This window comes from Amorphotheca resinae (genome assembly GCF_003019875.1).
Source record: "Amorphotheca resinae ATCC 22711 unplaced genomic scaffold M430scaffold_2, whole genome shotgun sequence".
In the NCBI taxonomy this organism is placed as follows: Eukaryota; Fungi; Ascomycota; class Leotiomycetes; order Helotiales; family Amorphothecaceae; genus Amorphotheca; species Amorphotheca resinae.
The window spans coordinates 1,957,373-1,973,194 of NW_020194472.1; the positions used below are offsets into that span (position 1 = coordinate 1,957,373).

The window sequence follows — 15,822 nt, forward strand, 5'->3', positions numbered from 1 at the left end:
TCTCGAATGCTCTACGGATTACTATATTCTTTCTCCAACCTTCTCTCTGTGGATTTCCCGCCCTTTCTCTCTATTCTCTTCTTCCACCCTCAACGGCATCTTTGGATACGGGATAGGCCTCGTATTTGGTTTGTTCTATCCAGCGTCTACCCAGCGTCTGTCTCTGTATCTATATTTAAAGGGTATCGCGTGTACACAGCTCTCGAAGTTATGCTATACGGCCAAAATCTACCATGGCGGCTTGCGCTCCGAAATCTAACCACAACTTCTGCCAGACATGCTTCACATAATGCGAGGAGGTTATATACTGCATCTCGGCAGCGCCAGATAGCGGCAGCTGCCACCTCGCCCTCATTACGGCCTCGACTCCCGCCTCCCGCCACGTCGACTGGCGCCTCGAGCTTCTCGACCTCTCCCGCACGGCGGAAAGAGTCCAAGGACCCGAAAGACCAATCTCCTGAAGATGCGGCTGATGAGAATGCACAAAAGAAGGCTGCGGACAAGGTGAAGGATGCGAGTGCCGAGGAAGTAGCTGAGGGCAGGAGTAGAGCCCCGGAATCGGCATCCCAGAGTGGCAATGCTGCACCGGGAGGTGCGGTCGATGGGCGGGCAAGCAGTGGTGCGTCTGCTGGGGGAAGCAGTGATTCTGGCAATGGAGATGGTGGGAGGAAAGGACGCAGGCCAGCCGTTGAAAAGGCTCTGCAGAAACCAAGCATCCCAGATGTTTACCCGCAGGTCATGGCTATCCCTATAACGAAGAGACCCTTGTTTCCAGGGTTCTACAAGGCTGTCACCGTCCGAGACCCCCATGTGGTTGCTGCGATACAGGATATGATCAAGAGGGGGCAACCGTATGTGGGAGCGTTTCTCATCAAGGATGAGAACTCGGACCGGGATACGATTGAGAGTATGGATGATGTCCACGATGTCGGCGTATTCGCGCAGATCACGAGCGCTTTCCCACTTCATGCGGACGAGAATGCGCTCACCGCAGTCCTTTACCCACATCGCCGAATCAGAATGTCTGAGCTTATTACACCGGAACAGATCAAGAGCGGCGAGGCGAAAAAGGCTGAAGGGTCGGCATCTGAGCCTGGAGTCCCCGATGTCATTCCCGCGAAGCAGACAAAGGAAGACAAGGTACAAGAGAAGAAGGGGGATGTCGTTGCCAGTTTTGAGGAGGGCGCGGTCCAGCCCAAGAGCCCCGATAGCCCAGCGTCTTACGAGCCAACTTCATTCCTGCGAAAATACCCTGTCAGTCTCGTCAAGGTGGAGAATCTGGTTGAGGAACCACACGACCCCAAGAGCCCCATTATCCGTGCCGTAACGAATGAGATTGTCAACGTCTTCAAGGAGGTGGCCAGTCTGAACAGCCTCTTCCGCGATCAGATCTCTACTTTCTCCATGAGCCAGTCTGCCGGCAATGTTATGCAGGAGCCAGGTAAGCTGGCTGATTTCGCCGCGGCGGTCTCTGCTAGCGATGCGCCTGAGTTGCAGGATGTTCTCGAGACACTCAATGTTGAGGAGAGGTTACAGAAGGCATTGGTGGTCTTGAAGAAGGAACTCATGAATGCTCAGCTGCAGTCAAAAATCTCCAAGGATGTTGAGAGCAAGATCCAGAAGCGACAGCGAGAATACTGGTTAATGGAACAGATGAAGGGAATTCGCAGAGAGCTTGGTATCGAATCTGATGGCAAAGATAAGCTGGTTGAGAAGTTCAAGGAAAAGGCGAGCAAACTGGCGATGCCAGAAGCTGTCAAGAAGGTTTTCGACGAAGAGATCAACAAACTAGCCCATCTGGAGCCGGCCGCTTCGGAGTTCAATGTGACGAGAAATTACTTGGACTGGCTAACTCAAATTCCCTGGGGCCAGCGGAGTGCAGAGAACTTTGGTATCAAAAACGCAATGACAGTGCTTGATGAAGACCACCATGGCTTGAAGGATGTGAAGGATCGAATCCTTGAGTTTATTGCAGTTGGAAAGCTACGGGGCACTGTTGAGGGCAAAATTCTATGTTTCGTGGGCCCGCCTGGTGTTGGCAAGACCAGTATTGGCAAGAGTATTGCCAGAGCACTAAACCGCGAATACTACAGATTCAGTGTCGGAGGACTGACGGACGTCGCCGAAATCAAGGGTCATCGAAGAACATATGTTGGAGCACTTCCTGGACGGATCATACAAGCACTCAAGAAATGCCAGACTGAGAATCCGTTGATATTAATTGATGAGATCGACAAGATTGGCAGAGGTCATCAAGGAGACCCAGCCTCGGCGCTGCTGGAGTTGCTTGATCCCGAGCAGAACTCCTCATTCCTTGATCACTACCTCGATGTTCCTGTTGATCTTTCCAAGGTCCTCTTTGTCTGCACTGCCAACATGACCGACACCATCCCTCGGCCACTTCTCGACCGTATGGAGATGATTGAGCTATCTGGTTACGTAGCCAACGAGAAGATGGCGATCGCTGAAAGATATCTAGCACCGGCAGCAAAGGAATTAGCTGGATTGAAGGATGTTGACGTCAACCTTGATAAATCTGCTATCGAGGAGTTGATCAAGTCATACTGTCGGGAATCTGGTGTTCGAAACCTGAAGAAACAAATCGAAAAAGTGTACCGCAAGTCGGCATTGAAGATTGTGCAAGATCTTGGTGAAAGTGTTCTTCCCGAAGAAGAAGCTTTGACCGACGAAGGAAAAGCAGCTTTTGCAGAATCTGAGAAGGATACATCAGATGTGAAGGAAACATCAGAAAATATCGAAAAGGAGACTACAGCGGTACCACGCGTCAGCCTCAATGTTCCAGACACCGTACATGTCACCATCGACAAAGATAACCTGAAAGACTATGTTGGCCCTCCAGTCTTCACGTCGGATCGTTTGTATGATATAACACCCCCAGGAGTGGCAATGGGACTTGCTTGGACGCAAATGGGGGGAGCGGCGCTGTATGTGGAGTCGATTTTGGAGAGCGCTTTGACACCGTCATCTCGTCCCGGACTTACAACGACTGGTAATCTGAAATCCGTTATGAAGGAATCAACATCCATTGCCTACTCCTTTGCAAAGTCAGTCATGGCCAGGGACTTCCCCGAAAACCACTTCTTCGATAAGGCGAGGTTACATCTCCACTGCCCGGAGGGGGCTGTCCAGAAGGATGGACCTTCCGCGGGTATCACGATGGCAACCTCGCTTCTTTCACTGGCGTTGAATCAACCCCTCGATCCTACCATTGCCATGACCGGTGAACTTACTGTCACCGGAAAAGTGCTCAGAATTGGCGGTCTCCGAGAGAAGACTGTTGCTGCCCGACGAGCCGGCTCCAAGATGATCATCTTCCCTGAGGACAACATGTCCGACTGGTTAGAACTCCCCGATGTAAGTAAAGGGCGATCCTCTGGCTGTATGGTATGATGCTAATAATGTGACAGAACATCAAGGAGGGCGTCGAGGGCCGGCCAGCCAAATGGTACTCTGACGTATTCGACCTGGTCTTCCCCAATCTTGATAAGGAGAAAGCGAACAACGTATGGAAGGCGCAGCTTACGAAGAAGGAGAAGGATAAGAGCGAAGAGGATGATTGAGCAAGTCACTTTGTGTTAGATACCTTGTTGGACCCTACGTGTGTCAAGGCTTGAATGGAGCATCGATGGGAGCTGATGGTCGGCGGGGGGGTGGTGTTGCGTATACTTCGGCGTTACTGGATCATTTGTGCGTCGATCGACCACGGGAAAGCATTCTCCTCTCAGCTGCATCTGGAGAGACTTATCTAGTCACGAGACATCATTGGAGTATATAATGTATAGGTATTGTACAATAAATACACCGAAGCCGCCCTCGTCGGGGGTGAAGGGCTTTGAGGGCCGGCGGGTTGAGCGTTCGCTGGCTGTTTCAAAACTAGAGAGAAAAAAAGAACATAGAAGTGTCGTGTTGTGTAGCATGTGCGCATGTATGGTGTAGCATATACCGTCCATACGTGCATTATCTTGCCTCGCCTTACCTCGTTACCTATCTTACCTTACCTTGCCTTACCTTGCTGTAGGGATTGATGCTGTATATCAGATCAAGATCAACCGGGGTCCTTCTTCCCCACGCGGTGCCGCTGGCCTTGGAGGACCCTTCGAGAAAAGCTGTGCGGCAGAGCAGACTACTACTGTAGCAGAGCCTGATCTAACAGGGGCCGCGCCGGTCTCTTTACCGAGTTCAGCACAAGAGTTTGCGAGTCTAAACTGTGAAGTAGGTAGTGCTAAGTAGGGCGTATCCACCGCTGAGCCGTGGCGGGACGAGCCTTGAGCAGCCTCGATTTCGATCCTCGACTCCTTGCAGCAGACGGTAGACAAGGCAGAGATATCCTTCCTTCCTTAATCCTTGATTCTCCGGGAAGACTCATCGTGTACGTTGTAGTCTCATACATACACATACATAATACATACATACAGGGCACATACACGTACATACATACCTACATAGTACATACATACATACGTGTTCCAGCAGCACGACTAGGTACCGTGGGCAGGCAACCCGATTTGACTGGAGAGAGGGAGTCCCAGCAGCCTCATATATACCCAAGAAGCCTCACTCCGCCCGGCCTTGATGCCCGACAGGCGACAGTCGGCTCTATGGTCGTGACGGACAAGACAATGCGAGGCTGTCGTGGATCCTCGGCCTGATGGAACACCGACGTGCGGTGACGCGATGGTCCAGAGATATCGTATGGTAAAAGAAAATGATTAAAAATTAAAGAATGTCACATTCAGATATCTTGTCGCAATCAAGGAATAGTAAAGAGAAAAAGGCTTCCAGTGTGGCATACGTGTTCCCCGTGTGCCCGCCGGTTCCTGTCGAGTAGCTCAACGCCCTTGAAGCTGTGAATCTGTGATCCGCCAACGACCTCGACACCAATTGGTCCCTCTCGGTCCTCTTGCATACACCATTCATCCTCCCTCTCCTCCTTCCCCCCTCCCTCCGCCCTGCGCACCTCCACGCTCCCTGCGCCGATAGAAAGAAGGACAAATACAAATAAAAATAAAAATAAAAAAAACAAGGGCGCACAGAACAAGGACAGCCAAGAGAAAAAGATGCCCCATCCGCGCCGGTGGCCTGTTGCTTCGCTGTACTTGCCTGCGCCTCAGCCACCGCTCTGTGCCGGTCGACAGTTGACCTGACCGCTTCTGCATCCTCCGTTCCATCCTCTGCATCTCCGCGTCGTCAAATAGGCTCTTTGTCCCTCCTGGGGCTCTATATCAACGTCCCCCATTCCTCCCCCAAGCAACTCTGGTCCGCCCAACTGTCGTACGCCTGTCCGCCTGTCCGCCTGCCCGCCCACCCCCCACCCAGCACCCACAGGATCTATCTCTCCATCAATGCTGTGCAGATGCAATGATATGCTCTTGCCGGAGCCAGAGAGTCCACTTGCTCGCTCTATCATCGCGTAGCTGCATGATACACGAGCTCAACCTTGCAGTGATCACGCATATCTTTCCCAATCGTTGACCATCATATATCACCTCTGCATCCCCTTACCGAGTGCTTGTGCTACGGGTATGCGAACTCTCCCCCATCTTCAATCAGCCTCTGCCGTTCCTGACGATCTTCCTCACCCTAGAGCCCATCCTGACGGACAATGGCACAAACGGAGAAGGGCCACGAGAGGACCGCCTCGACCGATCAACGAACGTCTTGGTCTTGGAGGAAGCTTTTCGGCAAAGATAGTAGTGGTCAAGCTACCCCTCCAGCCCCACTCGAAGAAGACAAACAGCGGCCTGGCCTTGCGCGCCGGTTATCGAGAAAGGTTGTGCCCGGTCTACCTCGCGCGGGGACGTTCAAGAGGCAGCAGTCCGAGCTGCGAGACAGGCTTGAACCTGTCAAACCTAACCATGATGAGCGGCGGACAATGTCATTCGACCGACGGCGGAATGCTTCGTGTCGGAACTCCTCCACTGCGGTGGCTAGCCCGCCCCGGGTGAGCGCCCCTGAGGTCCTGGGAACGACCGAGACCATCGGCACTGTGCTGGATCGCTTGCCATCCGTACAAACTACACAAGAGGAGGAGGCTCAGGGATATGTGGATCTGTCGAAGGATGCATTGAACGTGGACACGGCATCATTATCCTCAGAGGCATTTGATGAGCTTATACGAGAAGAGCTTGACCGTCGCTGGATTTTAAATCTCAGCATGCACTTCAGAGACAAATCAAGAAGGGAGAAGTTCTTCGTCACATTTGCAGAAACACCGACCCATTGGCGCAGAGTCACCATTTCGGTGGACTATAGGAACGCCCCAAAAGGCTCGCTGGAAGAAGAATTGCAGCGAACCCGGTTCCAACGAGATAAAAGCGCGCGAATATACGAGGCGATTCGCGAGTCACTCCCGGACATTCAGTTCTACGATACTGTTACAAACTTGAAATTACAGACAGAGAACGATAGACTGCACGTGCACGTGGTGGAAGACCTTTATGAAATCATCTACTACCCGCCAGTCAAAGCCATCAGCCATCTGAATTGTCGCAGGGTCCGCGAAGACGAGCTCGTCTTTGATTCTCACCTCTCTGGCTTCGTTTACAAAGTCCGTATTAACGGCCAAGTCTTCATCAAGAAAGAGATTCCTGGTCCAGATACCGTCGACCAATTTCTATACGAGATCAATGCATTGCATCAACTGTCTGGTTCTCGCAGTGTCATCCGATTTGGGGGTGTAGTGCTCGACAATAAGGGCGAGATTGTCAAAGGGCTTCTCATAAGCTTTGCGGAGCAGGGTGCCTTGATCGACATGATCGCGGATGGCGAGGGCAGGATTCCTTGGAGTCGGCGTGAACGTTGGGCAAAACAGATCGTCCAAGGACTTTCGGAGATCCACGAAGCCGGTTTCGTCCAAGGCGACTTCACCTTATCGAATATTGTCATCGACGAAGATGACAATGCGAAGATTATTGACATCAATCGACGAGGATGCCCAGTTGGCTGGGAACCACCAGAAGTTGCCGCACTCATCAAGAGCAACCAGAGGATCTCGATGTATATAGGAGTCAAATCGGATCTATTCCAACTCGGCATGGTCTTATATGCCCTGGCCACACAGCACGATGAACCGGAAACTCAACGGCCCTTGGATTTGGGCTACCTTCCACGTGAGATACCGGATTATTATGTAGACCTTTGCGAACGCTGTCTCAACGATGACCCACGGCGTCGACCGCAAGCAGAGGCTTTACTTAAGCTGTTCCCCGAGGTTGAAGAGACTTTTCGTCAGCCGGAGCGTGCAATACCGATTGTAGTAGATGCACGCCATGCCGACGAAGATAGCTTCAAGGGGGATGCTTTCTCTCCAAGTAACTTCGCTCTATCCGAAAAGCCCAGCTATCAATACAGCCCCGATTTCAAGCCTCCAACACACTATAGCTACGCGGAAACCGACGTTACGGAGGAGTCTGATTTCTTCCCAAGGAGAGGAAGATCACCAACACCCGTGAGAAATGAGATTGTTCCATGTGAAGTCCCGCTACCTCCTTCTCGTAAGGGATCCGAATACTTGGATAGCATCACTCGTGACAGCACCCCAATTCAAAATGGGCCCGTGGAATTCGTATGTGACTCGGCTCCCAAGCCTGAGCAGAATCAAGGACCACAGCACATGGAAGAACATGAGGACACACAGCCCATAGCAAAAGCAGAAGAGCCGCGGAACACAGTACCGGCGATTGAAACAGCAATTGCATACCCGGGGGATCTAGCAGGCGTAGGGAGCGCGCATAGTGCCTATGTTGAGATCCCCCCGGCGACTTTAGATGATGATTTAACGACAGAAACGAAGCATAACGACAGACATGTTCTTGATAATTTGGTTGCAGATGGGTTGGGTTTGCATAGCGTCAGCTGAACACTTCAGGAAGGATTGTTAATACACGGGCGGTCCGGCCCGCCTGGCGATAGGAGAGTGTCGCGCAGGTGCGATAGGGACACGGCGGGGGAATCCAGTTCGTGATATGAGGCATTACCTCAGTGTACTTGTATACATACCATACGTTCCGGGAGTATTATCAGCTCGTGACCACGTGACCGGAATCATCCATGCGGAGGTCCCCTCGGCGGCGCAGTCAGAGAGATACGTACGGGGAGGGACGGAGGAGTACGGAGGAGCACGGAGGAGTACGGAGGCCCAGAGAGCGTCGGCGGGAAGAGCGAAGATCTCGGAGGTCGCCTCTTTCTGGCTCCTCTTGGCTCCTTCTGGCTCCTTTTGGCTCCTCCTTGCGCCTCCAGACCTCGGAAAGGGCGCGCCCGCCTCTGCGCAATGTGGAGAAGCAGCAGCGAAAGCCCCCGCGCGCGACCGCGGCCCACGATAAGGCCTGGCGCCGTGTTTGGACGAACAGGCGCGTCGATGGCGGCGTGAATCATCGAAATTTGTTGCAATGATTTTCCTGGGTTTTTTCATTTGCTGCCCGGTGCGATTCGCTAAGCTGGATGGCGGCCGGGTCCATATCGGCTGGGCTGGGCTCTCCGCTTTCTCGATCCCACGATATCAAGCTGGTGCGTGTTGGTTTGGGCTTTCGAAACCCTCGGGAGGAGCGTAGTGCTATATAGTATTGACAAGTTCCTGTCTGTCAAATGATTCTCGTCCCTCATCATCATCATCATCATCTTTTCATCATCGCAGTCGCGCTGCTCTTGGCATTTTCAACCTCGGCCGCACTCTAGACCAGCGCTACACTGTACTTGGTCGTATAGGTTCCACCGAGTCCTCCAGAGTGCAACGTTGTGCCTTTGAAGTCGGAGAGTTTTTTTTCTTCATGATCGTTGTGTTTTAAACCTTAGTTAAAAATGTCTGTAACCATCGACAGTAATGTGCCTCAAGATTTGCCCGATCGAATCGGTCCAGAAATGGCTCCCAAGCGCTCCTTCAGCGAACACATCCAACACATTTCGAGGGCCTTCACCACGAAGCAGGGACTCATTGGCACATATGACTATGGTGTGTACCCGCTGGGAAATTTGATGCTGGTGATTTTTTGAGCCTCCCAGGCTGACAACCATAGCCTTCCTCTTCAAACCCAATCTTCCTTTTATGAAGAAGTCCAAGCAACAAGCCCCCTTTTTTGGCCTTCAAGATCGGATGCCCGTTTTCCTGGCCCTGCTGCTTGGATTCCAACATTCTCTTGCTATGTATGTACATTCCAGAGCGGGGTTTTCTATTCAGAACGGCTTCGAGGGTCCCAAGGCATGGTTCAGCCTGAAGTTCCTCTTCAGAGTGAACACTGCCTTGCGGCTCAGTGACCTTGTTCGGGATTCTGGTAAATTCTGCATGAATCCAGCAATGCTGACCCTATCCTCTAGGCTTGCTGGTATCATAGCACCCCCAATGATCATCGCCGGCGCGGCAGCATTCGACCAGCAAACCACACAATATCTCGTCTCGACCTCCCTGATCGTCTGTGGTATTTTATCATCCGTGCAAATTACTCGTTTCCACATCTACAAGACCCCGTACTATGTCGGCACAGGTCTGATCTCCGTCGTCGGCACCTCGTTCTCCATGATCCCCATTGCTACCAAAGGCCTGGCGCAGATGTATGCCAATGGCAAGTGCCCTTCAGCGGCAGATGGCACCCCTCTCCCTTGCCCCGCAGGTTATGGGGCGCTTCTCGGCACGGCCTCCCTTTGCTCGCTGCTTGAGATTGGGCTCTCGTTCATGACTCCAAAGACTCTGAAGAAGCTCTTCCCTCCGATTGTGACAGGTAAGCGCTTATACTTGAGCCTTCCTTTGGGTTCCTTGCTTGCCCCGAGAGACCTATTCGAGAAGGAGGCTAATCGGTTGACTTCTAGGCCCAACCGTGACGCTCATTGGGGTGGCCTTAGTCCAGACAGGTTTTCAGGATTGGGCAGGGGGCTCCGGATCTTGCATGGGCCGACCTACAAGTGGTGATTATATGCTTTGTCCGTCAAACACAGCACCTCATGCGCTCCCTTGGGGAAGTGCCCAGTTCATTGGTCTCGGGTTCTCTGTTTTTGTCACCATCATCATCTCCGAGAGGTGGGGGTCGCCAATCATGAAGTCTCGTAGGTTCAATCCCGTCCAGTTTGGTCTTTATAATGGGCCACAATTCATATTAGACACTTGGCTAACTCAAATATAGTGAGTGTCATTGTAGGCCTCCTAGTTGGTTGCATCATTGCAGCAGCAACGGGTTACTTTGACAAGAGCACTATCGATGTCGCCCCAGTTGCGTCTTTTATCTGGGTTAAGACTTTCCCTCTGTCCGTCTATGGACCACTTGTCTTGCCTATGGTATGTGCCGAGCCACCCAGTCTGTTCCGTCTGGGTTCAGAATTAACGCCTTTGCAGTTAGCCATCTACCTCATTCTCATGATGGAAACCATCGGCGACATCACCGCGACCTGCGATGTATCCCGTCTCCAGGTAGAAGGGAAGCTCTTCGACTCCCGAATCCAAGGTGGAATCCTAGCAGACGGATTTAACGGCTGTATCGCAAGTTTAGCTACCATCACCCCCGTTTCGACATTCGCGCAGAACAACGGAGTCATCGCTCTCACCCGCTGCGCCAACCGCAAAGCTGGCTACGCAGCGTGCTTCTTCCTCATCGTCATGGGGGTTTTCTCCAAGTTTGCTGCGGCCCTGACTGCCATCCCATCGTCTGTGCTTGGAGGCATGACGACTTTCCTCTTCGCATCCGTTGCGGTATCGGGGCTGCGGATCATCGCCAGCGTGCCCTTCACTCGCCGCACCCGATTCATCCTTGCCTGCTCCATGGGGCTAGGTTTAGGGGCTATATTGGTACCTACATGGTTCAGTAACGTATTCACCTACAAGGGGAACAACAGAGCCAAGTCCGGGTTCTTCGATGCCATCGTACTCGTTCTCGAGACTGGCTTTGCAGTCACGGGATTTGCAGCAGTGTTACTGAACCTGCTACTCCCCGAGGAGGACGAGGCGGAGGAGACGGAGAGCTTGTCGGGAGATCCAGGGGAGGGAGAAGCGATTGAGCTTGCGGCTGGGCCCGTGGAGTATAACAAGAAGGGTGAGGAGCCTAGTGGGAGTAGTGGTGTGGACGAGAGTATAAAGACATAATCAATGTCATTAGAATATATGTAGTAATTGAATTGATGTTTAACTTGTTGTATTAATTCTATAGAATGGCAGGAGTCCAGTCTTTATTTTGAAGATGTCTCCTTAAATCCGGCACGTGATATTGGGTCATGTGATTACCGAGTCAGCGGTCAACATGACAAGTACCTGACCCTCCTTACCTTAACTTACCTTATATAGGACATAAGGTAGCATCAGGATAGTGTATGATATACTAACTACATGGTACACGTCCAAGATCCCAGATAAATATATATATCCTTCTTTCCAGCAGCTTTCAGTTTTGGTTTTGCTTCTTGTCATAACTCAGTCCTTCAAGGAGCGACTCAGGGGATTGAATCTCCTACCCACTTGTCTCTCTATTCCCAATTTTCACTACCATAAGACCTTGAAAGGTTGTATTGTCATTATCATTATATATATGATCACAGCTAGCTGGTCAGATGCTAGCCTAGCCTAGACCAGCAAACTGATCATACTACTCGACCGTTGGTGTTTATACTTGATATGAGTTTAAATCCCGATTCCTAATAGCGACCTTTCTCTTTGATATAAGTCTTTGAAGCACACATCTGGCTTGACTGGTTTCCCTTTACGCGCGTCTTGCTTTTGAGCCTAGTCGAGCCAAGATGGGGGAGTCTGTTTGAATACCTCCTCTATTCCCTCTATCTTTCGTCTTAGATGGTGATTCACCTCTTCCTAGGAATTTTCGAATAATCTTGTCATTCATCTACCCCCTTAATTTGCATTTCAAACAGCTTATGTTCTATTCCTTTTCAGATTTACGTATATTTGTTCAAAACACCGACACTCTTATAAGATGGAAGAGAAGGAAAAGGGAGATAAGGGGGAGGTGGGAATGGGAGGCGAGAAGAAGACGGTGGGAGAGACAGAAGGAAGGCAGAAAGTTACTGCGAGGCTTTTATTCGCGACGGCAAAGAAATCGCAACTTTGTAGTAGGAGATCAGGAAGATGGTCGAAAAGGAGATCCAACATCCGTTTGTAGCAATTACTGAACCTGCTACAGTAACCTGAGGAGGGGGTGGCGGAGGAGAGGAAGCCTGGCAGAGAACCATGCGATCCTTCTGGCTTGTTCTTTTATGAAGCTTATGAAGTGTGTAGAAGGATATAAAGATTACCTTGGACAAAAAGTCTTGATGACATGACCTAAGGTAGGTAAGCACTGACCAGCCAGTTACTACTAAGACCTTGATTAGGTACGAGGAAATATCACTCACCGTAAATCCCCGAGCTACGCCCTCTTCCCGAGCAAAGTCCCCTCTTGACAAGGCAGAGCCTCAATCATCATCGGTGGTACGTACTCCCACGGGATATGGATGGATGGGTTTGCCACTCTGCCCTGGATTTTGTGGGGGTGGCGCGTGCGGGCCAACGGGACCAACCAGCCACAGTTGAGGCGGGACGTGGCGGTTCTGAGTTGCAAGTTCCCCCGTTTCGCAGTTTCGCAACCGATCCAAGTGCCCGTCCTGGGAAGAAAGGCGCGCGCTGATTGGTGCAGACTCGGAGGGGCGCTAAAGTCGTTGGGACGCTAGGCCCAGGCCGGGCAAGTGGGATGCCAAATATGCGATAAGAGCAGATTATCTACGGAAAGGACTGAGGACTGTGCACTGTGTAAGGTCCTTAAGGGAAAGAGCGGATGATGGGGACAGGAGCGCATAATAATATATAACACAGTAATAAAGTAACAATGGCATGAGTGATGATCTAACACCAGCATCATAATACGTCCATAATACCGTAATCAACTTCCCCCCGCCTCCCGCTCGAATGGTGGTGGATCATGCGTTCCGCCCGTCGCCTGATTTTTTGCACTTTTTACTCGTGTGTTTATTTTTATCCCTATATGGCCACAAAATTGTTGAGAGCTCCAGCGTCCCAACCCGTTGAGCCGCCCCCCTCCCCTTTGGCCCTGTGAAAGGCATGAACATGCCACTGGCTTCCTCGGCTCATATCATATTACTACTGGGTTACGGAGTCGACATTTGCCCGTGAAGATCCCCAAGGGAAAAACAGAAATAAAAAAGTCGACCACCATCCGGGGTCCTCGAATCATATTGTCCCAGCCACTCGCCCATCAAGACGTACAGGAGGCTTGAATACACCGCGCCAACGTCGATTCCAGCACTGATCGGTGGCGCGTCGTTGTTTGGGGAGACACTAGTGCATTTTGGGTCTCTCCACGCCTATTATAAGGGTCCCGCCATCCCTCGCTCCAATTCTCTCCTCCTCTTCCTTTTCTTCTTCCTCCCGTCCTCTCTAGACCTCTACCTCTTCTCCTCTCCAATCCCTCCTCCTCCTCTCCCTCCTCCTCCTCCCGCCGTCCGGTCCATATCACAGTTATGGCCTCTGCTGCACCACAGCAGGCCGCCCAGCCTGCGTCGGCGCCCCGGAGCAAGAAGTATGATCCCACGAAACCGCACATCACTGAACAGCCCATGACCATCCACAATTGGTACAAGCATATCAACTGGATCAATGTCACGCTCATCCTCTTTGTGCCCCTGTACGGCATCATTGCTGCCTTCTGGACCCCTCTCCAGTGGAAGACGGCTGTCTGGGCTGTCGTATACTACTTCATGACCGGTCTGGGTATCACAGCTGGTAAGCTCCTCATCACTGCTCTCCTTGGCGGGGGATGATCCATGGGAGCTGTATTAACAATCAACTTCAGGTTACCACCGTCTCTGGGCCCACTCATCCTACACAGCAACGACCCCCCTCAAGATTTTCCTTGCCGCTATGGGTGGCGGTGCCGTTGAGGGTTCGATCCGCTGGTGGGCTAGAGACCACCGAGCTCACCACCGATACACCGACACCGACAAGGACCCCTACTCCGTACGAAAGGGTCTCCTCTACTCGCATTTCGGATGGATGGTCATGAAGCAGAACCCCAAGCGTATTGGCCGTACCGACATCTCAGACTTGAACGATGACCCCATCGTTGTTTGGCAACACCGCAACTACCTCAAGACCGTCATCACCATGGGACTGATCTTCCCCTGCATTGTTACGGGTCTTGGCTGGGGAGACTGGAAGGGTGGATTCATCTACGCAGGGATTCTCCGCATCTTCTTCGTTCAACAGGCCACCTTCTGCGTCAACTCCCTGGCACACTGGCTCGGTGACCAACCATTCGACGACCGCAACTCTCCTCGTGACCACGTTATCACTGCTCTCGCTACTCTCGGAGAGGGTTACCACAACTTCCACCACGAATTCCCATCAGACTACCGCAATGCCATCGAGTGGCACCAATATGACCCCACAAAGTGGACCATCTGGATCTGGAAGCAACTCGGTCTCGCCTATGACCTCAAGCAGTTCAAGCAAAATGAGATCGAGAAGGGCCGTCTCCAGCAGCTACAGAAGAAGCTCGACCAGAAGAGACAACAACTCGACTGGGGTATTCCTCTTGAGCAGCTGCCAATCATCGACTGGGACGCATATGAGGCCGAAGCCAAGGACGGCAGAGCCCTCATTGCTGTTGCTGGTGTCGTTCACGACGTGACCGACTTCATCAAGGAACACCCCGGTGGAAAGGCCCTGATCACCTCTGCTATTGGCAAGGACGCAACAGCCATCTTCAACGGTGGTGTTTACAACCACTCCAACGCTGCACACAACCTTCTGTCAACGATGCGTGTGGGTGTCCTCCGAGGAGGCTGCGAGGTCGAGATCTGGAAGCGGGCACAACGCGAGAACAAGGACATCTCGTTCGTCAGCGATTCAGCAGGGCAGAAGATCATCCGAGCCGGCAGTCAGGTGACACGCATCGCAGAACCCATCGCCTCGGCGGACGCCGCATGAGTGCAATTACCTTGTAAATAACCAGTGCTCTGGAGCACATTTAATGAGTCGATGAAAAAGCTGCCTGCTACCCAAAAAAAATTTGAATTTTGAAGTTGCTGCTTCTGAGCGTGGGTCTACCTTCTAGAATTGGTGGCGTTTGGGAACGGAGGCTTTTGAGGATATCGTCGTGGTCTCTCCATTCTGTATGTATTTCGTAGTCTGGTCTGGTCAATTCGCGAGCGACGTGCGATGGATTGATTGATCCCGCTGGCTGCATTGAGCCATGGGGAATAAAGTTGAGCTATTGAGAATAAATCTCCAGGTTTCCCAAAATGGCAGCGTTCCCAATGCAAAGCAGTGATTAGCATATTTCCCTTGAATGTAATGCATGATGCAGTATACCATTATCATTCCCCATCAACCCCACACAAATGTAATTCGTAAGCAAAACCACTATTATCTATGCACAGCATACATTACTTAACTATATGTATGTATGTAACTCGGCAGCATCCGCATCTCCACAATACCTTACTTATCCCACACACCACTCACTTACTGATATCATAACATCTCAACAAACACATTTGTGAAAACATGCAGGAATCACATGTTTCTCTCCCCCCTTCCCCTTCCCCTCCCCTTCCATCCTTCCCCTGATAATCACATCATCTCACATCTCAACGTAATAAATAAAATAAATAAGCCATACGAGCACTTTACCTGCCTGCTCAACACGGCATCTGCCGCTCAACAGATGGATGGATGGATGTTGAGTAAGTTGAGTTGTTAGGTATCTAGGTATGTATGTATGCATCGGCTTTTCAGGAGGGAGGAGTGATGGGGAGTGATGGGGAGAGAGGGGGGAGAGAGGGGGGTTGGATTGGCATGTGGAAAAGATAGTTTTGCTT

The 15,822-nt window shown here is 51.5% G+C and overlaps 5 protein-coding genes across 5 annotated transcripts; 4 read left to right on the forward strand and 1 right to left on the reverse strand.

Moving 5' to 3' along the window:
- Positions 1-37: 37 nt before the first annotated feature.
- Positions 38-3,969, forward strand: M430DRAFT_115477 (hypothetical protein). The gene is made up of 3 exons (XM_024861590.1): positions 38-1,254; positions 1,414-3,375; positions 3,429-3,969. Exons 1-3 carry the CDS (start codon positions 211-213, stop codon positions 3,579-3,581), a joined length of 3,159 nt encoding a protein of 1,052 aa, XP_024724220.1. The 5' UTR covers positions 38-210; the 3' UTR covers positions 3,582-3,969.
- Positions 3,970-5,623: 1,654 nt separating this feature from the next.
- M430DRAFT_96209 (hypothetical protein) lies at positions 5,624-7,228 on the forward strand (the record flags this gene model as incomplete). The annotated part of the gene is made up of 1 exon (XM_024869936.1): positions 5,624-7,228. A coding segment is annotated over one exon (1,605 nt), but the record flags the coding sequence as incomplete, so codon positions are not given.
- Positions 7,229-7,895: 667 nt separating this feature from the next.
- On the reverse strand, positions 7,896-8,624 carry M430DRAFT_204582 (hypothetical protein). The gene has a single exon (XM_024864304.1). It carries the CDS (start codon positions 8,429-8,431, stop codon positions 7,994-7,996), a length of 438 nt encoding a protein of 145 aa, XP_024724222.1. The 5' UTR covers positions 8,432-8,624; the 3' UTR covers positions 7,896-7,993.
- A 193-nt stretch (positions 8,625-8,817) lies between these two features.
- Positions 8,818-11,083, forward strand: M430DRAFT_25401 (hypothetical protein; the record flags this gene model as incomplete). The annotated part of the gene is made up of 6 exons (XM_024865243.1): positions 8,818-8,968; positions 9,033-9,159; positions 9,331-9,731; positions 9,820-10,053; positions 10,131-10,282; positions 10,340-11,083. 6 exons carry the CDS (start codon positions 8,818-8,820, stop codon positions 11,081-11,083), a joined length of 1,809 nt encoding a protein of 602 aa, XP_024724223.1.
- A 2,010-nt stretch (positions 11,084-13,093) lies between these two features.
- M430DRAFT_134230 (hypothetical protein) lies at positions 13,094-14,929 on the forward strand (the record flags this gene model as incomplete). The annotated part of the gene is made up of 2 exons (XM_024862337.1): positions 13,094-13,723; positions 13,794-14,929. Exons 1-2 carry the CDS (start codon positions 13,462-13,464, stop codon positions 14,927-14,929), a joined length of 1,398 nt encoding a protein of 465 aa, XP_024724224.1. The 5' UTR covers positions 13,094-13,461.
- Positions 14,930-15,822: the final 893 nt, after the last annotated feature.

What these genes read in the sequence shown, in the direction of transcription:
- M430DRAFT_115477 (XM_024861590.1), top strand. Translation starts at nt 211, where the DNA reads ATGCTATACGGCCAAAATCTACCATGGCGGCTTGCGCTCCGAAATCTA. An exon ending in CATTCCTGCGAAAATACCCT is followed by an intron (nt 1,255 to 1,413) that starts GTCAGTCTCGTC and finishes TCCATGAGCCAG; the next exon opens with TCTGCCGGCAATGTTATGCA. An exon ending in ACTGGTTAGAACTCCCCGAT is followed by an intron (nt 3,376 to 3,428) that starts GTAAGTAAAGGG and finishes ATAATGTGACAG; the next exon opens with AACATCAAGGAGGGCGTCGA.
- M430DRAFT_204582 (XM_024864304.1), bottom strand. Translation starts at nt 8,431, where the DNA reads ATGAAAAAACCCAGGAAAATCATTGCAACAAATTTCGATGATTCACGC.